This window comes from Crocodylus siamensis, chromosome 6 (genome assembly GCF_052110815.1).
Source record: "Crocodylus siamensis isolate JL-2025a chromosome 6, ASM5211081v1, whole genome shotgun sequence".
Classification (NCBI taxonomy): Eukaryota; Metazoa; Chordata; order Crocodylia; family Crocodylidae; genus Crocodylus; species Crocodylus siamensis.
Window position 1 is genome coordinate 16,099,927 of NC_143400.1, and position 20,281 is coordinate 16,120,207.

Here is a 20,281-nt window from a genome sequence, read left to right on the forward strand (position 1 = left end):
TTCGTACGTGACACATTTATAGGGGTCACGTGTTTACTGGTGTCACGTGTTCATGGGTGACTAGGTGTAGACATGTTCATAGTGTCACCCGCATTCATAGGTATCACACGTGTTCATAGGTGTCACTTGTGCTCACGGGAGTCACACCAGTTCATAGCTGTAACGTGTTCATAGAGGTCACACACGCTCATGGGGGGCCCGTGTTTGTGGGTGCTCCGCATGTTCACGGGTGTCACTTGCGTTCCCAGGGGACACACGCATGTATAGGTGCAACACGTGGTGACGGGTGTCACATGGGTTCGCGGGTGTCTCCCCCGCTCCTAGGTGACAGCCGTGTGCGGGCCGGGCGGGCGCGGCCGGGGGAGGCGCTGCCGGAGCGGGCTCGCCCGGGGCGGGGCGGAGCCCGCCGCGTCCACACGGGGGAGCCCGGCCGGGCCGGCCCGGGAGCCCGGCGGGAGCGGAGCGGCGGCTCGGGCTCGGAGCCCCGCGCTCGGCTTTGTTGTGCCTCCGCCCCGGGCCGGGCCGGGCCGGGCGGCGCCGCGGACACGGGTGAGGCGCGGGCGCGGGCGCGGGCGGCCGGGGCCGCGGGGTGAAACTTGCCCCGGGGCGAGCAGCGCCCGCGGCCGCGGGGTCTCGGCCGGAGCCCGGCGCCGGCCCTGCAGCGGCCGGGGGGAGCGGGGACCCCGCGCACGGGGCCGGGCCGGGCCGGGCCGGGCTTTCCTCGCGCAGCACGAGCGGTGCCCGCGGCGGGGGGGCGCTGGCCCCTCCGGGGCTGCGCCAGGGGAACTTTCCCACCTTGGCCCGGCTCGGCCCCCGGCGGGGCCACGGGCTGCGCCCGGTGCCAGGGCCCCGTCAAGCACGGCCAGCCCCCGACGCCAGCAGCAGCCTGTGCCCCTGGCCCTGGCCGGGGTGGGGGCCGAAGGCACCGGCCCTGCCAAGCTCCTCCTGCCCCGGGAGGGAGAGGGCCAGCAGCTCCCAGTTGATTCCAGGTCAGCTGATCCCAGCTTGGAAACATCCCGGAAAACGGGGGTTGTTAACCCTCGCCGCAGGGGCGGGAAGGCGAAGGGCCTGCTTGGCGTTGCAGTGCGAGGAGGGCCCGAGGAGGCGGGTGGGATGCAGGGGGCGGTGTGACGGCCCGGGGGGAGCTGGGGGGCCGGGTGCAGCCACCGCTTGGGGTCTGCGGGTGAATGCGCAGCGCCGTGCACTGCAGGGCCCAGCCTGGCTTCCCGCTTCCCCGTCCTTGGCTCCAGGTCAGGCCCGAATTTGGCCCCTGGGGCCTGCTGGGCTCTGAGGATCCAGAGGCCACGGTGGGATCGGACCCCGCTGGAGCCAGCGTGCCTGGCGCTGTATGAACCGTGGTTGCCGGGGAGGTGTGAACCCGTCGAGGGCCACGTTCCCGCTCTCTGCTGGGGGGGCGCGGGTCGCCCAGTCGGGAGGCGCGTGGCTATGAGGCGGCCAATCCCCTGCTGGCTGCGTGGGAGGAGCCTCTTGAAAACGAGGCTGGGGCGCGGGTGCTCTGGGTGAGCGCACGAAGGCCAGATGCCTGCCGGGGACAGGAGCCCCAGCGCCGTGGGGCTGGGCAGGCAGAGGGAGCCCCCGTACCTGGATCTCTTATTGCGACCAGGTAAGCCGCTTCTTTGCTCCATGCCTCAGTTTCCCCTCTCTGGTGGAGGCACTGCCCTCGCTGGGTGGGTGCATCAGGCTCAGCTGCGTGTCACGAGTCCCGTACTGCGCCCAGCTGAGCCCGTGAGCTCAGGGCTTTGGGATCCAGAAAGGTGCAGGGTCCTTTGATGCCTAGGGTCTGCGCCTGGCCCTGCCCTGCGGTGTGGGCTGGAGCATGCCACATCCCCATTCTGTGCCTCAGTTTCCCCACCTGTGGTACTGAGCGCAGAGTCTTGGCGCAGCCTGGGACTGGACTAGCTGGGGCTGTTCCTCCGTGGGGTGTGAAGAGCAGCCGCGTTCCACCCCAGAACCAGCCGCATCTCAGCCGGTGAGGAGGTGGCTGTGGTGCATTGGAGATGGATCTTGTACTCCCTTTTGTGGGGGGGGCACGAACATGCTGCCTTGTTGTAAGTCCTGTGTAAAGATAGGGGCTGCCTGCTGGGCTGGAGTTGCTGGCTTTGCCCTGAGGTCTGGATGGGGTTTCATGTCCCAGCAGTGGGGGCAGCCTTTGCCCCCCTTCCCCGATGCAGCTGTGTCTGGGTGGGGTCGGGGTTACGGGGCTGCCTGGGGGCAGGGGGTTGCCCTTGGGGGCCGTGTGGGTCCTAGGCAAGGGCACAAATTAACACCGGCTCCTCATTCTCACGCCTGCCGTTCTGTGTGGCACACGTGTGCCCTGATGCCCCCTCCCTGCCCCCCCTATAGCCAGGTCTGTCCTGGGCCTCACCTGCATGCAGGCCACAGCTCCCCCTGGGGCCAGGCGTGGGGGAGAGTGAGGCACTGGCAACAGGGACACAGGTCCCCGACATGCCGGGGCATCTGCTCTGCCTGGGTGCAAGCTCTGCCCTATTTTTCTGGCTTTCGAGAGAAGAAAACAGCCTTTTTTTCCCCGCCTCACTGTTGATTGTCGCCTGGGAGCTGATAGCGGGCAGGATCATGTGGCTTGGGGCCCAGGTGTGGCTGGCATACAGTGCCCACGCAGCCCATCCTGGGAGCACCCTGCCCAAACCACTGTGGGCTGGGGTCATGGGGCTGTAGACGTGGGGCTTGCATGCTAAATCCCACAGACCCCGGAGCGGACAGACCTGCTGCTGTCCTGGGGGGGCTGTCGAGGTCTCACCTTTCCTCACCCTGCAAGGGGCTGTCCTGGGATAAGGATACAGGACACTTATACTGGTATTATTTCCCCATGTAGTTTTGCCCCTGATCCTTTCTCGTTACTGCTGGGTAGCGATGGGCAGTGGAGCAGGATTGAAGCGTGTGCGTGTAGACAGGCACAAGTGGGCCTGGGGACACCTGGGTGCCATACAAGGTGCCAGGGTGCAGAGGCCGTCGTGCGAGGGGCCATACGCAGTGTTTTCTACAGGCATCGCACGACGGCCAATGAGCGAGTGCCGGGCGCACGGAGGGGAGCCAGGAGGCTTCGTGGCCGGCTGCTTCCAGCTGCTGCTTCCGGGCTGGGCTCCTGCAGAGGGAGGAGAGCGGGTGCCTTGCATGGTGAAGGGGCGTGAAGTCGCCCCCCTTCCCCGCATGCCCGCTGCTGCCTCGGCCCTGCCCCTGCCCCGCTTGCTGCCCGCCAGCCCAGCCAGCGCTGCCACAGCCCCTTCCCTGAGTTATTGTGTTTACGAGCCTTTAACAATGGAATAAATAAGGGGATCGATCACGCCAGGCATGCAGACAGGCGCATGCACGCACACAGACACACACAGAGGCAGGCATGTGCAGGCACGCACAGATGCACGCACACAGCGCCTGGCAAACACAGACAGAAACACACACAGGCACATACAGACACACACATGCACACTGAGACAGACATACACACATGCCCACATACGCTCACACACATGCACGCAGATGGGAACATAGGCACACACACAGACACATGCACGCACTGAGACAGGTGTGTGCACACGTGTACACTGAGGCATACACACGCACGCATATGCACATGCACATGAATACACAGACTGGAATATAGAGATGCACACAGGCACACGCAGAGATGGGGAAGCAGGATGGGAAATGGTGATGGCTGGGACCTGGGCCAGGTGTCCAGTGATCCCAGCCCTGGGGCCCCTGCGTGGGTACAGACCCCTGCTGGCCCGGACTCCTGGGTTTTCTTCCCAGCTGTGGGAAGCAGGGGCTGGGGTGAGTGTGCTGGGGCAGGGATTGGGGCCCTGGGTCCTCTGGCTGGAGGCCAGGGCAGGCCCTGGGCAGTGGGTGCATCCCCTGCTGGTGCCTCTCCCCACTATGTACCTGGCCTGTGCGGCCAGGCTCTAGGCGCTGCAGTGATGCTAGTGGCTCGCTTGGATCCTAGATGGAGACGAGCTGCCAGGACCTCCCAGCCCCGCACCGAGGTGGCTGCAGCTGGGGAACAAAGTCCCCGTGCCCGGGCCACGCGTCTCCCCACGTCGGGGCTCCATGTCGGGCCATGGGCCAGGCTGACCGCGGGCAGCCGCAGCAGCAACAGCTCCAGCTCCAGCCGGATGTCCCGGCTGTGAGGCTGCTTCCTGCCATTGTCCCAGACCCAGCCAGGGCCGAGGCCCCCCTTCACCTCCCCTCTGGCACTGATCGCAGCCCACATCTGCTAGGGGTTGAGAGCCAGGCCCGCACAGAAGCCAGACCTGCCTGGGGAACCCAGGGGTCTGGGTGCCCTGCACCCCCTCTGCTTTGGACCCCCAGTCCCACCCCTCCTCCATAGCAGGGGGAGAACCCAGGAGTCTGGGTGCCCAGCCCGCTGCCCCCACCAGCTCTGACTCCTAAATCTCTCCCCTCCCAGAGCTGGGGAGAGAACCCAGGCGTCCTGGCGCCCGGCCTACCCACGAGCCCTGGCTCTCTCCCAGAGTCGGGAAACACAAACCCAGGAGTCCTGGCTCGGGGCCCCCGTTCTTGCCGTAACCCGGCAGAGCCCCCACGCTCCTGTCTTGGAGCTGGGAAGGGAACCCGGGTGTCCTGGTGCCCTCAGGTCTAGGCAGGATGGATCAGCGTGCTGGTGTGGGGTGGGGGGGTGTCCAATAGATGGACTGGGGCTAATTAATACACTCAAGTGTTATCCCATTAGCCCTTCACAGGGCAGCTGGGCAAGGCTGGCATGGCAGAGATGGGGCACCAGTGGTGCCAAGCACAGCACAGACCTGGGGGATAACCTCTCCCAGTGCTCTCCTGGTCTGACCAGATGCGAGACAGGAAGGGAAATCGAAGCCCAGAGCCCTGCCCCCAAGGGATTTAGGAGCCCAGCCTCAATGGGAGTTAGACACTTGGGTGCCTTGGTGGGCCTGGAGGCGTGAGGCACGTCTGGTCACAGGACCCAGGTTCCAGGGCTCTTGGCTGCTGGATCGTGTGGATCCTGGGGGCATCGGGCTGGTCTTGGCTGGGCTGTGGGCAGGGGTGAGTGGCAAACAATGAACAGAGCTTGCCTGGTTGCTGGGACCCAGGTGTCCTGGTTGCATGATTGCAGGCAGGTTATGACAGCCAGGTCAGGGCAGGCTGTGTGTGCAAGCATGTACAGGCGTGTGGAGGCGTGTGCAACCCTGTCCTGCTCCCAGGGCAGCTTGGCACTGGTTTCACTGGTCCCCAAGGCCCCTGGCAGCCCTGTCAGCTATTGCCCCATGCTGGCAGGAGAGGAGGGGCTGAGTCAGGCCTGTGTTGCATGGGGGGTTTGCACGTTGGTGTGTGCACACTCAGTCCTTGGGGATGTGCCAGGGCCTGGGAGCTGCAGCCAGGGCCCCTGTGCCCTGTCCCCCTGCCAGCGCTGCTCCCTGCCCCCGGGTCTGCCTGGCCCAGGGCCATGTGATCAGTGGTTGGTGGCTCCAGGTTCAGGGTCAGCCCCAGCGTCAGGCGCTGACTGGGGACCAGGGCAAAGGCAGCTGCAGCCAGTGTCAGGGAGGGGTGATTAGTACAAGGCAGAGTGGGGGTGAGAGTTTGCACAGGGATCATGTGTGCGTGTGGTCACATAGGTGTGCACATGCTCCCCCTGTGTATGACTTGGATCATGGCTCCGCACACTGGGGTGCCGTGTGCATGTATGTGAATGCACAAGTGCACACTGGTGCTGGCACACAAGAGGCTTCCCTGTCTCTTGTGCGGGGGGGGGGGGGGGGGCGGGTCTCCCATGGGCACCATGCTGATGCCTCTTCGTCTCCATATACATCATCTCCCTTGGCCACATACCCTCTGGCGATCCAGGTGTCCAGACTCCCCACTCCCCCCAGTTGGGGTAGAGCCCAGGAGTTCTGCCTCAGTCCTCGGTGCCCTGCTGGGGCTGGGCTTGGGGCTGTATCGGAGGGAAGAGACATGGGCAGCTCCCCCTGTCCTATGCTGGGCCTCAAAGGGGTGGGGGGCTGGGTATCACAGATCCCATTTCGTGCTTGTGCTGGGGGTGGGCTGCAGGTCAGGAGTGAGGGGCACTGGTAGGGCTGTGGGTTGGGATTGAGGGGCGTTGACAGGGCTGAGCACAGTCTCTGCCATGCTCAGGGTGTCTGGTGGAGGGTGCGATGGCTGGTGGTGTGGGGAGACGCCCACACCCAGACACCTGGGTCCCATGGTGGGGGGGTCCGATGTCTCCACATGTGGCCAGCTCTGGATCTCACCTCTCTTTTCCCCTCACAGCCCTGCCGGACCCCCTGGGTGTCACCCAAGCCCCCCTGGCTTCCCTCAGGTGCTGTCAAGCTGCCGTGGACCCGTGAGCCCCAGGTAAGGCCCAGCTGTGGGCTAGTGGGTGGATCCTGGGTCTGGGGTGTTCCAGGCTGAGCTGTAGGTGCCAGGGAGGAGCGGTGGGACCCAGGCGTTTGGGTGTGTGGTGGTTGCCAGGCTTGGGAGACAGGTTCAAGTTCAGAGACTTGGGCCTGGCACTGGGGCTGCTCTAACTGGCAGAGTCGCTGCGCTGAGGCTGGCTCAGGTCTAGCTTTACCCTGTGTCCGCAGCCTTGCACTGGGTGCATCCCACTAGGCTGCAGGACTCCAGTAGATGTCGGACCCTCCTGGCACTGGCCAGCCCACGGAGGGACCAGTATTGCCAGGCACGGGCGCTGGCACTGGGCAAGGGCTGGCATGCAGCCAGCAGGCCTCCTGGCACAGACTAGCACCACGCTCTGCAAAGCTAAACAGGGGCTGGCTCATTTGTCATTTGGATGGGAGACCAGTGTGGAGGGCGTGGGGGTGCCTGGCTCCCCGAGCCATCCCCCCAGCCCTGCACCCAGGTCTCTGATCTACCCAAAGCACTGGCTGTGCTGCACCCTAATGCTGGCTGCACTGGGGCATGTCCCCGGTGCTCCCCTGGCCACTGTCCCCGTCACGTCTCCAGGCTGGCTCCAACCGGCCGCTGAAGCTGAATTATTCATATTTTAATTTCTGACGCAGCCAGACGTGGGCTGGGCGCGGACATGCGGGGCTCTGGGGAGTGGCCTGGCATCCTCCTGTTGGTTGGGGCTCGTGTGTGTCATAGCTCCCGTGTGGCTGGTGGTGGGGGTGAGTCTCTGGCAGAGCTCAGCTTGGGGGCATGGATCAGGTGAGGAGTGGGGGGCAGGCTCTGAGGGCCTGAGTGAGGGTCCGATCCTGGTTGATTAGAGCGCTGGGCTGTTGGACCCAGGTGTCCGGGCTCCCCCATGGCACCGAGCCAACACCCTTGTCCCCACCCCGGCAGCCTCTGGTGCAGTGACTAGAGATGAGGGCTGGACTTCTGGGTCCTGTGTGCAGGTTGTGGGGAGGGTAGTGGTAGGGGTTAGATCGGCAGTGTCAGTGCCAGGACTCCTGGGTTCTCATCCAGGAGGTAGGTCACTGAGCTGGGGGAGGTGGGTGGGGGCAGGCTGGGCTTCCAGGGCATCATAGGAGCAGGGAGGAAGGGACCAGGCTGTGAGTTGTGGGGGGTAGGGGGAAGGACACTAGGGCTCTGCTCCCAGCTTTGCCACTGCACTACTGCCTGGCCTTGGCCATATCACCTCACCCCCACCCACCTCCCCCATGGTGTGGGAGCCTGGCTTTTGAGACAGAAAGTGAGGGGGCACTGCAGACAGGAACTAGGGGCATTTGAGACAAAGTGGTGGATACTGCAGGCCAGGACTCTGGGGCCAGGAGTTCAAATCCCCATGCAGCTTCATTGCAGACAACTTACCACTCACTTTGTGCCTCAGTTTCCCCAACTGTTGCTGGGCTCCACACATCAGCCATGGCTGCCTGGGCAGGGCTTGGCAGTGGGAACCCACAGGGTTAACCCCCAGTCTCTGCCCTGGAGCATGGGGTACGTGCACGGTGCTGGCTCCCAGGGCTTCAGGGAAAGCATCTTGTACATAGGGCAGCCCCAGGGTGACTCTAACTGACTGGCACTGGCACCAGCATCCGGCTTGGCCTGGTCCTTTCCTGGGCTTGCATGAGTATAGGCCCACGAGCACACACTTGCATGCACACGCCTGCTGATATGAGTACACGCCCATGTCGGGGTGCCCCCACCTCCTCACCTGCAGGCCCAAGCACCTCTGGATGAACACACAGCTGTGTGAGTACACACTCGCGCATACCCATGTGAGCACACACATGCCACCTATTACATGCATACCTGCCTGAACACACGTGTGAGTACATACTCATACATGTGCGACCCAAGCAGACACATACTCATGTGAACACAGTCCTACAGGACCACTACTTAGACACACACACCCCCCCACATGAGCGGACATACACGTGTACCCCTGCATGAATACACACCCATGTGAACACATAGCCACACATGCTCATGTGAAAATACACTTATGTAGAAACACACCCCATGTGAACACACTTCCGGCATGAAGACCTTTATGTGAATACCTTTGTGAGTACACACCCTCGTGAACACATGCCCACATGAAACCACACTTCTATAGGCACACCCCCACCTGAACACTTACATGAATACTGCATTCATATGCATACCCATGTGAGCACACACTCATGTGAATATGCTTGCCCATGTGAAAATGTGTGTAGGCACACACCCATGTAAACACAGCTTTTACCTGAGCACTGAATACACATGCACACCCCTGTAAGTATACACCCAGTTGAACCTACTCATACCCATGCATGCCCACATGAAAACACACCCATGCAGGGACACTTCTGTGAGCATCCCCTGCCTCCCATGTGAGCACACACCCATGCAAGCAGCATCCATGCACATACCCACCTGCCTGAGTAGAGGCCCATGTAAAAACACACTTGTGTAGACACCTGAGTGCACACTCATGAGAGCACACCCCCCATGTGAACATGCACCGATGCCGGCAAATACCCCACATGAACATACAAGCGTATGCACCCAGGCACATACAGCCTGTACACGCCCCCACATGGGCACATGCATGCACACCCACGGTGTGCAGTCTGCCCCTCTCTGGGGTGCTGCATGCCCCCGCTCTGCCTTTGGTAGGGCTTTGCCCAGCCCCTCCCACATGGCGCCTTCTCCCCTCCCCCTGTGCGGCTCTGGTGCTCCCCTGGGAGCCGGCTTTGCAGCAGTGTAATTAATGGCGCTAATGACGCGTGCGGCGTCTCCGGCAGCCGGGGCCTTCGTTAAAAATAATGGAGCAGAGAGGAGTGATGGATTTCGGTGGGGGGGCGGGAAAGACGACTGGGAGCCAGGATGCCTGGGTTGCTTCTCCAATGCCAGGAGAGGAAGGGAGGTCCATTGTGCCAGATGCAAGGGTGCTCACCGGGGACAGGCAGGGCCTGGAGGGGCTGAGCCCCAGCTGTGCCCAGGCCGGATTGGGTCTGAAGGGCAGTGAATCCAGCCCAGGCTTCCCCCTGCCCGACTCCCATCCTGCTCCAAGCTGTGGAGTGGCTCTGCCCTGGGGGTCCTGCCCTCTCCTACATCAGGAGACACATGCATGGCTGGTGCTAGGAGCCAGGACTCCTGGATTTTCTCCCCTGCACCGGAGCCAAAATTTCTGGGATCCATTCCCAGCGCCAGACGGCCTGTCTGCCAGGTGCAGATGGGAGATAGGACTCTTGGGTTCCCTGCTTAGCTTGGGGTTGCTAGCCTGGCTCCTGGGGTCTGTGCCTGGCTGGGCCCTGCTAATGGGTGCCCCCCGGGATGTGCATGGCGCTGCATGTACCCGTTGCTGCCTCTATAATTCCCACTATTTAAAAAGGTCCCTTCCCCTTCTGATGATCCTGGGCAGGCTTAATGGGCACATGCCTGCCTGCAACCTACACCTGGCCACAGGTTTTGGGGGCAGGGTACCACAGAAATCCCATTTGGTGCTCAGGCCTCTTGGTGCTGTGCTAGCCAGGAGGGGCCTCTCTAGGGAGCTGCAGGGCAGTGGTGCGCCCCTAGGGTCCATCGTGTGAGGCGAGAGACCCATTGTGCAAGGCGGGGTGAGCTCAGCTGCATGGGGCTGCTGTTCCTAGGCTGGATCGCTGCTGTGGCAATGATCACAGTGATCATGCTAATGATGGGATGATGATTGATAGCTCCTGGAGCCTGGCTGGGAGCGCTTGAGGTGAGCCACCCACCATGCATTGCATTGGTAGCCATGGCCTCAGGGTGCAAGGCTCTGTATATCCTGGCATTATGAGACAAGCCCAGGCAGGAGGGAAAACTGAGGCACGAGTGGGGGGCAGGACTCCACAAGGCCCTGTGGCAGAGCTGGGAGTAGTGCTCTGGGCCCCAGATTCCACCCCCCACCCCCTCATGGCCACACCGCCTCCTGCTGGCCATAGGGGTACCCTGTGCAGAGCCACCCCCAGGGGTGTACAGGGCAGTTTCCCCAATTCACTCCCCGCCCCCCCGATGGCCCTGACCCTGTGCCCATGCCCACAACTAATAGGGTTTTCCCCAGGCTGCATTAGAGGCAAAGGCTTTTGGGCCCCAGATCCAGCTGGGGGGCACTGCCTGGGTGCTGCCAGTCCCCAGGGCTCCTCGGGATGCTGCCAGATGTGCCTGCCCCCATGGCATCTGCACTGGGGCGGATGGGCAGCAGGCACTGCCCCCCGCATGGAGGCTGCGGTGCCCTGCTAGGGTTGGGCGGGGACAAAGAACTACCCCTCCAGCCCCTGCCAGGGCAGACCCTCTCCTGCCAGCCAGTGCTTCATCACCTGCAAATTACAGCTCCAGCTAATCATTCCCAGCTTCCAATTAGCCCTGATTGGGCTGGTGCAGTGCTGGGTAATTAGCAATCCAGCCAGGAGCCGGGGGGCTGGGACTGGGGCTGGGCTGGCAAAACAGCTCCCAGCTTCTCAGCCTCAGCCTCCCGCACACGTGTACACAAACACACACACATACCCACACCCACCCCAGGAATCCAGGATACACCAACACACAACCCAGTGATCCAGGACACGCATACATACACACACACACACACCCTGGCATCCAGGACACACACACATGCACGCCCCCCCCCCCGAGGCATCCAGGGGATGGACAGATAGAGACACAGCCCCCATCAGCATCCAGGGGGGACACACCCCACGCCCCAGGCATCCAGGACATGCACGCATGCACACACACAGACACAGACACACACCGGGCATCACTCTCCTCCTGCGTCCCCTCTCTGTCTCATCTCCTTCCTCCTTCCCTTGCTTCCCCCCCAGGCCTGAGATGGGCCTCCCTGGCCCCACCCCGTGCCTGTGCCCCTGGCCGACCCCTCTGCACACATGCGGCGGCATTACCATCCATGGCTAATCGCAGCCACTCCAGCCTGATTGCGCCCAGCTATTTATACCTCCTGGCGCTGGCTCTGGGTTGCAATCGCAGCCCTGGTTGGAAAATCGCGCCCCCCCCATGCCCCCTCTCTGCTCTGGGCTGTAACCCCTGCTACGCAGCAGGGAGGGCAGGGGACTGGCCGCTGGGACTCCTGGACTCTTAACGGCTTGCTCCTGGGTTTCCATCTTGGCCCCGGGATAGCATTGTTTGCTAGTCTTTGGAGCAAGGGCGGGGGGCTGGCAGGACTCCTAGGTTCTCCTCTCAGTTCTGGGCTGGGTAGGGAGGAAAGGGGCTCTTTTTTGGGAGCCAGACAGCACCGTGCCCTGCTCTGCCCATATGCCCGCACTGCCCCAGACTGATCACCCCCAGATCCGGGTCTGAGCGAATCTGGGCGCCCCTGGGAGCACTCCTGCATCCTGCCGGAGGCAGCACTGCCCATGGCAGGGCAGGGAGGTGCCCGGGGAGGCTGAGCGACGTCAAGTCCCGACCAAGGGGAGCTCCGAGGCTCTCGCGGGAGGCGAACCCACGTCAGCCCCTGCCAGTGCAGCCCCATGCTGACGCCAGTACTTGCTGCAGCCCCGGGGACTCAGCTGCCCGCAGTGCCCTGTGAGCTGGCAGCTAGGAGCTGCCTCTCCTGGCACCCTTCAGGATGCCCATCCATGTGGGTGTGTACGCACAGATGTGTGCATACACACTCATCTCCACCCAGACATGCCCCAGCAGTAGACAGGGGTGCCCACGCCCTCCCAGTGGCTACACATAAGCATGCACACACCTTACACAGATGTGTGGACAGAGTATGAATACTGTATACCCAGATGCATGCCCTCACCACCTTCTCCATGTCCCCTGTGTCCAGAGAGACCGCCACTTCTGGGACACTGCTTTCTGTGTATACGGACACCACACCCTTTGCGCGTACACACATACGCACACAGTATACCCCCATGTGCATCTAACACACACCTCTTCCACAGTATACAGCAACATGTGTCTAGTCCACAAACACCTCTTCCACTCTCAGTTTACACTGGTGTGTCACACACACACCTCTTACCCAGGTATGAATAGATACCAGCACACCTTGTCTATATTGTACACACACACACGTATGTGTACAGAGGTGCACATGCAACCTGATACACACCCTTGCCTGCTCCGGCTCTGGGGTCTGATGGGTTAGTACTGAGCGGGGCTGGGCATTGGGACGCCTGGGTTCCCTGCCCGTTTCTGGGGGGCATGGGCTCTGGCGGTGAGACTAGGGCGATGGGTGTCAGGACATCTGGGTTCTCGCCCCAGCTTGGGGAGGAGAAAGGGGCTTGGTGGTGAGAACTGGGTTGGGCTTGAGGACACCTGGGTTCATCTTGCCAGACGCAAACTGAGAAAGAACAAGTCAAGTTACCTCGTCCACTCCCTCGTCCCGGCTTCCCCAACCAGCTCCGGTGGTAACTCTATCCCCGCGCCAGCTGCTGCGCCTGCATGCTCCCCAGCCCTGTGCCAGGGCGGGGGGGCTGGGGATACACGCCCTGTTTGCTACCAGTTGCGAGGGGCAGCTGTGTGTCATGGGGGGGATAGGGCTGAAGCGGGGTGGGGCCATGGGACTGGGAGTTTCCCCTTCAGACCAGACAGCGCCGGTTCACCTCTGCAGTGTCACGGGCCTGGGAGCGTGGTGGAAAGGGGTGTAAATCTGGAGCAGGCTTCTTGGGGCTGGAGCCCGGACTCCTGGGTTCCCGTCTGGGCTCTGGGGTGGGAGTAGGTGGGAGCAAAGTGGGGCTCTGAGGAAGAACAAGATACCAGATTGGATGATGGAGGGGTCACTGGCTCAAGCACGAGACTCCTGGGTTCTTCCTTCATTGCTGGAAGGAGCATGGGGTCCAAAGCACCTCAGTCTCCCACACCTGCCTCTGCCTTGGGCCAGCCTCCGGTGCCCGGTCCTGCTGCGCCCCTGCCACAAGGGACTGCCACTAGCAAATGAGCCCCCAATGCCTGGTGCAGGAGGAGAGTGTCTCCTGGTGGTTAGGGCATGTGGGGCTGGGAGTCAGGACTCCTGGTTCCCTTCAAGCTGTGGGGGGGGAGGTGCGTGGAGGGGCCTGGGTTCTGCTCTGGGTTTGCGGGGTACGTGGGGATCCACGGCTGGGGGCTGCGCATGGGGGCAGTGCTGGCGAGGCTACAGAGATGCAAGCCCAGTCGTGTCTCCCCAGGGCTGGCAGCAGGCGAGCAAAGGATGACGCAGCCCTAGGCCCTGCCGGGAAGATTCCTGCCTGCACTGCGCTGCTCCTGGGACGGCCTCAAGGATGCCCTGCTCCCTCCCGGCCGCGGCTCTGCTCCTCCTCGCCCTCGCCTGGAGCCTCCCGACGGCCACGCTGTCCTTCTCCAGAGACCTCGTCCCCCTCAGCACCGTGGGCCTGACAAGTACGTGAGCTGGGTGGCAGCCGTGGCGGTCAGTGGCGACCATGATGAATGCCTTGGTGGGAGTCTGAGGTGGGGCCGTGGCAGGTGTGGCGGTCCCAGGTGCGATCCCGCCGGGTGAGCATGGGGCAGTGTGTAATGCCCACCTGTCCTCCCTCTGCTGCCAGGCACGTCCCAGTACCCCTGGTTCCGGGGCCTGGCGGGGGACAATGACACGGCCCAGCTCGGCCTGGACTTCCAGAGGATGCTACGGCTCAACCAGACACTCTTCGTCGCTGCACGGTGAGTGCAGCGGGGCAAGCTGCCCCTCAACCACAGCACACAGTGTGCACCGCGCCCCAGCACACCCATCGTGCACGTTTTGCACAAGCATCATGCACAGCCAGTGCCGACGTGCCCCTTGTGCCCCCTCCCACCGCAGTATGCATCAGGCATGGCCCTCGCACAGCTTCTACACCCCCCTAGCACACCACTCCAGCACACTGACCTCCGCCACCAGCCCTGCTGCCCTCCCAGGCCTGGTATTTCAGGACCCGTGGGTGCTGGGATGGTTCATAGAATCTGAGAGCTGGAAGGGAGCTGCAGCAGTCATGTCTAGTGCAGCCCCCTGCCTGAGGCAGGATCTGCCCTGTGGAAACCATCCCAGACAAATCCATCATCCAGTCTCTACATAAGACGACTGTCAGCCCTGACAGCACAGACATCACCCCACCCACTTGCCCCAGGGAAGGCTGGGGACCCACAGCAGCAGCATCCTGCTTCTGTGAAATGTTGTCAATACACCCTCGAGAGATCCCAGGCAGAGGCCATGCCCCCACTACAGGGGAAGGCAAACCCCCCAGTCTGTACCAGTCTGAGAAAGAGGGAAAATTCCTTCCTGACCCCAATGCAGCATCAGTCTGAGCCTGAGTGAAGGGGCAAGACTGTACCCAGGACCTGCCAGCTTTGGTGCCAGCAGGAGCACTGGCACAGCCCAGACCCTGTTCCCAGCCTGGGCTGCAGCCAACACCCACTACCTCTGAGGGAGGCTTGAAAACCCCTTGACACATGGAGCAGAAATGGCTGGGGGGGCATCCAGCAAAGCCCAGAAGTCTGAACAATCCCCACAGTAAAACACAGGCATTGCTACACCTAGATCATCCCCAACTAGTGGCTGTGCAGCCTCACCTTGAACCCCCCCAGTGATTCAGAGTTCACCCTTCCCGGGCATCTATGCCACGGCCTCCCCGCTCTGACAGTGCAGAAGTGTTTCCTGAGATGCAGTCGAAACCTGCGTCGCTGCCACTTCAAGCCATTCAAGTTCCACGTCCCCTCTCTCTTCCTGCAGGGACCATGTGTATGCCTTTGATCTCCAGTGGGCCAAAGAGCTGCTGTGTCCAGACAGGGTAAGGGGCAGAGGGAACCATGTCCATCAGAGCAGGGCCCGGTGGGGTGTGGGGTGAGATGCAGGACTCCTGCAGTCTAATCTCAGCTTTGGGAAAAGGAGGGCAGCCTGATGGTTAGCGCTTGGGAGAGAGGCTGGAAGGCAGGACACCTGGGTTCCAGTCCCAGGGCATCTGCATGGTGTTGGGCGCTGCCTAGGCCCATGCAGGAGAAGGTTGCTTCCTGGCACCACCCCCTAACCCTCTTCCTCCCCCACATCAGTATCTCACTTGGAAGACACAGGATGTGGACAACTGTGCCATGCGCGGGAAGCTCAGGGTAAGACCTACTCCCCTGCACCCTGATGTGGAAGCGGGGGCTTCTGGTACTTACCCCCTGTCCCCTCCCCTGACAGGACGAGTGCTACAACTACATCAAGGTGCTGGTGCCCAAGGATGACCGGACCCTCTTTGCCTGCGGGACGAATGCCTTCAACCCCATGTGCCGTACCTACAAGGTAAGGGGACAGGGTTTCTCCTGCTACAGCTGGCTACGTGCCCTCCCCATTAGCCCAGCTGGCTAGTAGCCCTCTGCAAAGCCAGCTAGCCCCCTTGCCCACTCCAGGAGGGGAGCAAAGCACTGACGTCATGCTGGAGCTGCCCACCATGAACCAGGACACCTGGGCTCCAGTCCAGGCCCTGGGCTCGAAGGCATGGGGCTGGTCAGCAGGCAGTGGGTGGCAGTGGGTGAAATGAGTTTGCCAGACCTCAGCCCAGCCAGTCTCCAGAGTAGAGCTGCACAATGGGTGTCCTCCCTGGACTAACCCGGGCACCTGGTTCCAGATCAGCAGCTTGGAGCAGGAGGGGGAGGAGCTGAATGGCCAGGCCCGCTGCCCCTTTGATGCCAAGCAGACCAACGTGGCCCTCTTTGCAGGTACGTGGCTGTGGCTGGACTTGGCACGTGGGGCAATGCAGGGGTGGATTGGGACATGACTCCGAACTGCTGGGTCAGGGGGGCATGAGGCTGGGATGGTGAGGCCCATCCCTGATGCCTGGGCAGTGCCCATGTCAGGGCAGTCAGATCCAGTGGGCACTGGACCACAGGGTAGCCATGACCAGGGCACAGCCAGCTGTGTCCCATGGAGATCGCCAGCTGGTCCACCCCCCAGGATAAATCAGTCCGGCATTGCTGCAAGAGGGAGGCCATGTGGGGCGCCCCTCTGTGCCGGCCTCCTGCCTCCCCCCCTCCAACCCCAACCTCTCCGCTCTCCCCTTGCAGACGGGAACCTGTACTCAGCCACGGTGGCCGACTTCCAAGCCAGCGACGCGGTGATCTACCGCAGCCTGGGCGAGCGCAGCCCCATGCTTCGCACAGTCAAGTACGACTCCAAGTGGCTGCGAGGTGAGGGGGCAGGGGCAGGGGGCAGAGCTGGGGGGGCAGGGACTCCTCTTTTCTCAGAGAAGCACGTGTGGGGAGCTGTCTTAGCTGAACGAACGGCACTGGGGCCAGGACTCCTGGATTCTCTTTGTAGTAGCTCGAGCCGCTGCCTGGCAGCCAGGCCTCCTGGGTTGTGTGCCCAGTTCTGGGAGAGCTGTGGCATCTAGTCGGTGGCAGGTCTGAACCTCTGTCCTCTTTGCTGTAGCCCCCAAGCTTGGGGCTGGGGGTCGCTGGGGTCGGGACGGCTGGGTTCTCTTCCCAGCTCGGAGAGGAGATTGGACAGAACAAGGGACCTGGGTGCCAGGACTTCTGGGTTCATTTCCTGATTAACCCAGGCCTGTCCCTGCCCCTCTGCCTGCCTCAGTTTCCCTGATGCCCTGTGGGGCTGCAGTCTCAGCATGCTCCTGTGGGGCAGGGCAGCAGGCACCCAGGCCAGGTGCTGCTTGGACAGGCCTGGCCTGGTGAACCCAACTTTTCTCCTGTCCCCAGAGCCACACTTCCTCCATGCCCTGGAGCATGGCAGCTACGTCTACTTCTTCTTCAGGGAGATCTCCATGGAGTACACCACGCTGGGCCGGGTGAGCGTGGGGCAGGGCTGGGTCTGTGGGACCCTGGGCATCTCGGACTGGGGAGTGCTGATGCTGGGGGCCTTGAGAGAGCTGGGTCCCTGGGCTTGCCTGTCACCCTGGCCTCAGGCCAGGCTGCTTCTCCGTGGGAGCCAGGCACTGGGGGCACTGAACCCCAGGGTCTTCACTCCAGGCTTCGTGAGCCCTCAGTCGACAGCCTCTGTCCCCAGCTGGGGAGGCAGTGACGTCTAGTGGGTGTGGGGGTCAGGACTCCTGGGTTCTTTCCCAGTTGGGGGAGGGGAGCGCGGCCTAGCAGGGGTAGGATCATTAGCTTAGGGAATGAGGCTCTAGCACACCCATGGGCCCTGGGGCATCTCTGCTGCCTCTGTGCTAAGGGGCAGTTTGGCCTCTCTTGCCCCACCGTAACTGGGACTTCGCCGTGCCAGGTGGTGTTCTCGCGCGTGGCACGCGTGTGCAAGAACGACCTGGGCGGCTCGCCCCGCGTGCTGGAGAAGTACTGGACCTCTTTCCTCAAGGCCCGGCTCAACTGCTCTGTGCCCGGCGACAGCTTCTTCTACTTCGATGTGCTGCAGGCTGTCACAGGTGTGGCCCAGCTAAACGGGCGGCCTGCCGTCTTTGGCGTCTTCACCACCCAGGCCAACAGGTACCATGGCAGGTGTCTCTCCTACCAGTTCTCCCACTAATATCCCAGCAGTCTCTGGGGTGGGAGGCTGTGCACCCCACAAGGGGTCTGGGACCTTCAGGAACATGAGAAAGCCCTGAGCCCCCATGGCCTGCTAACTCTAGGACCCAGGCAGGGGGTCCGAGCCGTGCCCCATGCTCACACTTGCCCATTTCCCCAGCATCACCGGCTCGGCTGTCTGTGCCTTCTACCTGGATGACATCGAGCGTGTGTTCAGTGGGAGGTTCAAGGAGCAGCGGAGCCCGGATGCTGCCTGGACGCCTGTCCCTGAAGACAAGGTGCCCAAGCCCAGGTACTGGCTTTGGTGCAGCCAGTTGGCAGGGGCAGGGGGCTGGGATACCTGGCTCCCCCTCCCCTTTGGGTCTAGATGGGTCTGGCTGTTCTTTGCCTGCTCCGGAGGCTCTAGGAAGTGATGGAGGTGTGGTTTTGGGATGGGGGATCCTTGCATTGTCTCCCTGTCTCACTGGGCCCTGGGGATGTGGGGCAGTAGGGGGCATGGGGCTAGGCAGAGAGTGCCAAGCTACTATGCCTATGGCTGGGTGCTCTCTTCTCCCAGGCCAGGCTCCTGCGCTGGCTCTGGGACTGCAGGCTCCTACCGCAGCTCCAGTGAGTTCCCCGATGAGACCCTGGCCTTCATCAAGTCCTACCCGCTGCTGGATGAGGCCGTACCCTCTGCCACTGGCCGGCCTCTCTTCACCCAGACGGCCAGCAGGTACTGCCCCTGAGGGTGGCTCTGAGTGCACGTACACGTGTATGCACGTGGGTGTGTATGTGGATGCATGTGTGCCTAGTTCTGTGTGTGTGTACACACTTGTGTAGATGCATGTGTGCATAGGTCTGTACGCATGTGCTTATTTGCAGGTGCATAGATCAGTGTGTGGGTGCATAGATGTGTGCATACATGTATATGTATATGTACATGTATGTATGTGCATAGTTTGTGTGTATGTATTTGTGCATAGATCTGGGTGTGGAGATATGAGCTTGTACTTGTGTGTTCATGGGTGTGCACATCAATCTGCGTATGTGTACAAGTGTGTAAACCCATGTGTGCATAGTTATATGTTTCTACACATATGTGCATAGAACTGCATATGTGGGTGTGCACAGACTGGTGTGTGCATGCACATGTGTGTACAGATCTGTATGTGTGTGGGTGCATAGAGCTGTGTGCATGAACAGAGCTGTGTCTGCATGCAGAGATCATTGTGTACCTACGTGTGTGTGTATTCATGTGTGCAGTGTACGTGTGTATGCGTGTCCAGTGCATTCTAGATCTAGCTGGCCTGGCACTGATGTGCCTCCTGTTCCCCAGGTACCGGCTGACCCAGCTGGCTGTGGACCCTGGTGCCGGCCCCCACCGCAACCGCACGGTGCTGTTCCTGGGTGCCGAGGATGGCACGGTGCTCAAGGTGCTGGTGGGCAGCACGGCAAACACCAGCCTGGAGCCCCTGCTGCTGGAGGATATCAGCCTCTATAGCCCAGCCAGGTGAGCCTGGGATCAGGGCAGTGCTGGGCTCCCGTGCCAGGGTGTCTCAGTTGGCAGGGTGGTTTAGAGCCCAGGGGGCTGAGAGCCAGGACTCCTGGGTTCCTCTCCTGGAGTCCGGGCATGTGGTGTAGTAATTGGAGAAGGAGCTTCTTGCCAGACTTGCAGCTTTACAGGGTGGAGAGGCTCATGTGTACCAATGACCCTAAAAGCAACGCTGTCTGGAGTCTTGTACTCCTGGTAGGGTCACCCATGGTGGTAAGGTCAAAGGTGAGGAATCAGACAAGGAGCAGGTGGGTGCAGAAGGCACACTTCTCAATGGCTGCGGAGGCGGATGAAAGCTGCAATGGAGGAGTAACCCCAGTTGTCTTGGATCCCTATGCCATTGGACACGGGTTTCTCCACAAAGATCTGTGCGGTTGTTGATGCGCAGTGACCTCCTTGTGTAAAACAAGTCGCACAAGCTTCTCCCACTGGTGCAACATCTACTACAATAACTGGTGCTACTGGGAGCTGGGGTGGTGCAAGTGTGGGTGCTGAGGTGCCCAGTTGACAGCGAAGAGGTCATAAGTTTGAGACCACAGCGGAAGAGCTTGCGGTGCAGGCTGTCATTCCAGCAAACCTGCAAATTCTGTTAAATACGTGGTCACGAGGATACAGGGAAGAATTGGTGGTTGCTTTCCTACCTATTTAAAAATGATTACAGGATGGATGGGAACCTTTTCAGTGTCTCCCACCTCCACGCCAAAACCAGAGATAGCTTCAGTCTTGATTGTAGAACTTCAGTCCGCTGATGATTGTGCTGTTGTTGCACATACGGAGGACCTATGAAGGGCCCTTAACTGCTGCTCTCCAGCATATCCATGCCTGGGACTGACCCTTAACATGGGAAGAACAAAGGTGCTTCAGCAGCCTGCTCCAAGGCAATCCACCCCCACTTCCCTGGCAAAGATCCTTGGTGACAGACAGGAACTG

At 61.6% G+C, this 20,281-nt stretch overlaps 1 protein-coding gene across 2 annotated transcripts in view; it reads left to right on the top strand.

Moving 5' to 3' along the window:
* The first annotated feature begins 393 nt into the window (after positions 1–393).
* SEMA6C (semaphorin 6C) overlaps positions 394–20,281 on the top strand; it is a 32,689-nt gene continuing 12,801 nt past the window's right edge. For both annotated transcript variants that reach the window (XM_090056345.1, XM_090056346.1), the window contains exons 1-14: positions 394–549; positions 6,271–6,354; positions 13,545–13,755; positions 13,920–14,034; positions 15,080–15,137; positions 15,397–15,453; positions 15,530–15,631; positions 15,957–16,047; positions 16,393–16,515; positions 17,041–17,129; positions 17,564–17,781; positions 17,981–18,112; positions 18,377–18,532; positions 19,136–19,309. In XM_090056345.1, coding sequence (XP_089912471.1) covers positions 13,638–13,755; positions 13,920–14,034; positions 15,080–15,137; positions 15,397–15,453; positions 15,530–15,631; positions 15,957–16,047; positions 16,393–16,515; positions 17,041–17,129; positions 17,564–17,781; positions 17,981–18,112; positions 18,377–18,532; positions 19,136–19,309 — 1,433 coding nt within the window. In that variant the 5' untranslated portion in view covers positions 394–549; positions 6,271–6,354; positions 13,545–13,637. The remainder of the gene's footprint in view (positions 550–6,270; positions 6,355–13,544; positions 13,756–13,919; positions 14,035–15,079; positions 15,138–15,396; positions 15,454–15,529; positions 15,632–15,956; positions 16,048–16,392; positions 16,516–17,040; positions 17,130–17,563; positions 17,782–17,980; positions 18,113–18,376; positions 18,533–19,135; positions 19,310–20,281) is intronic.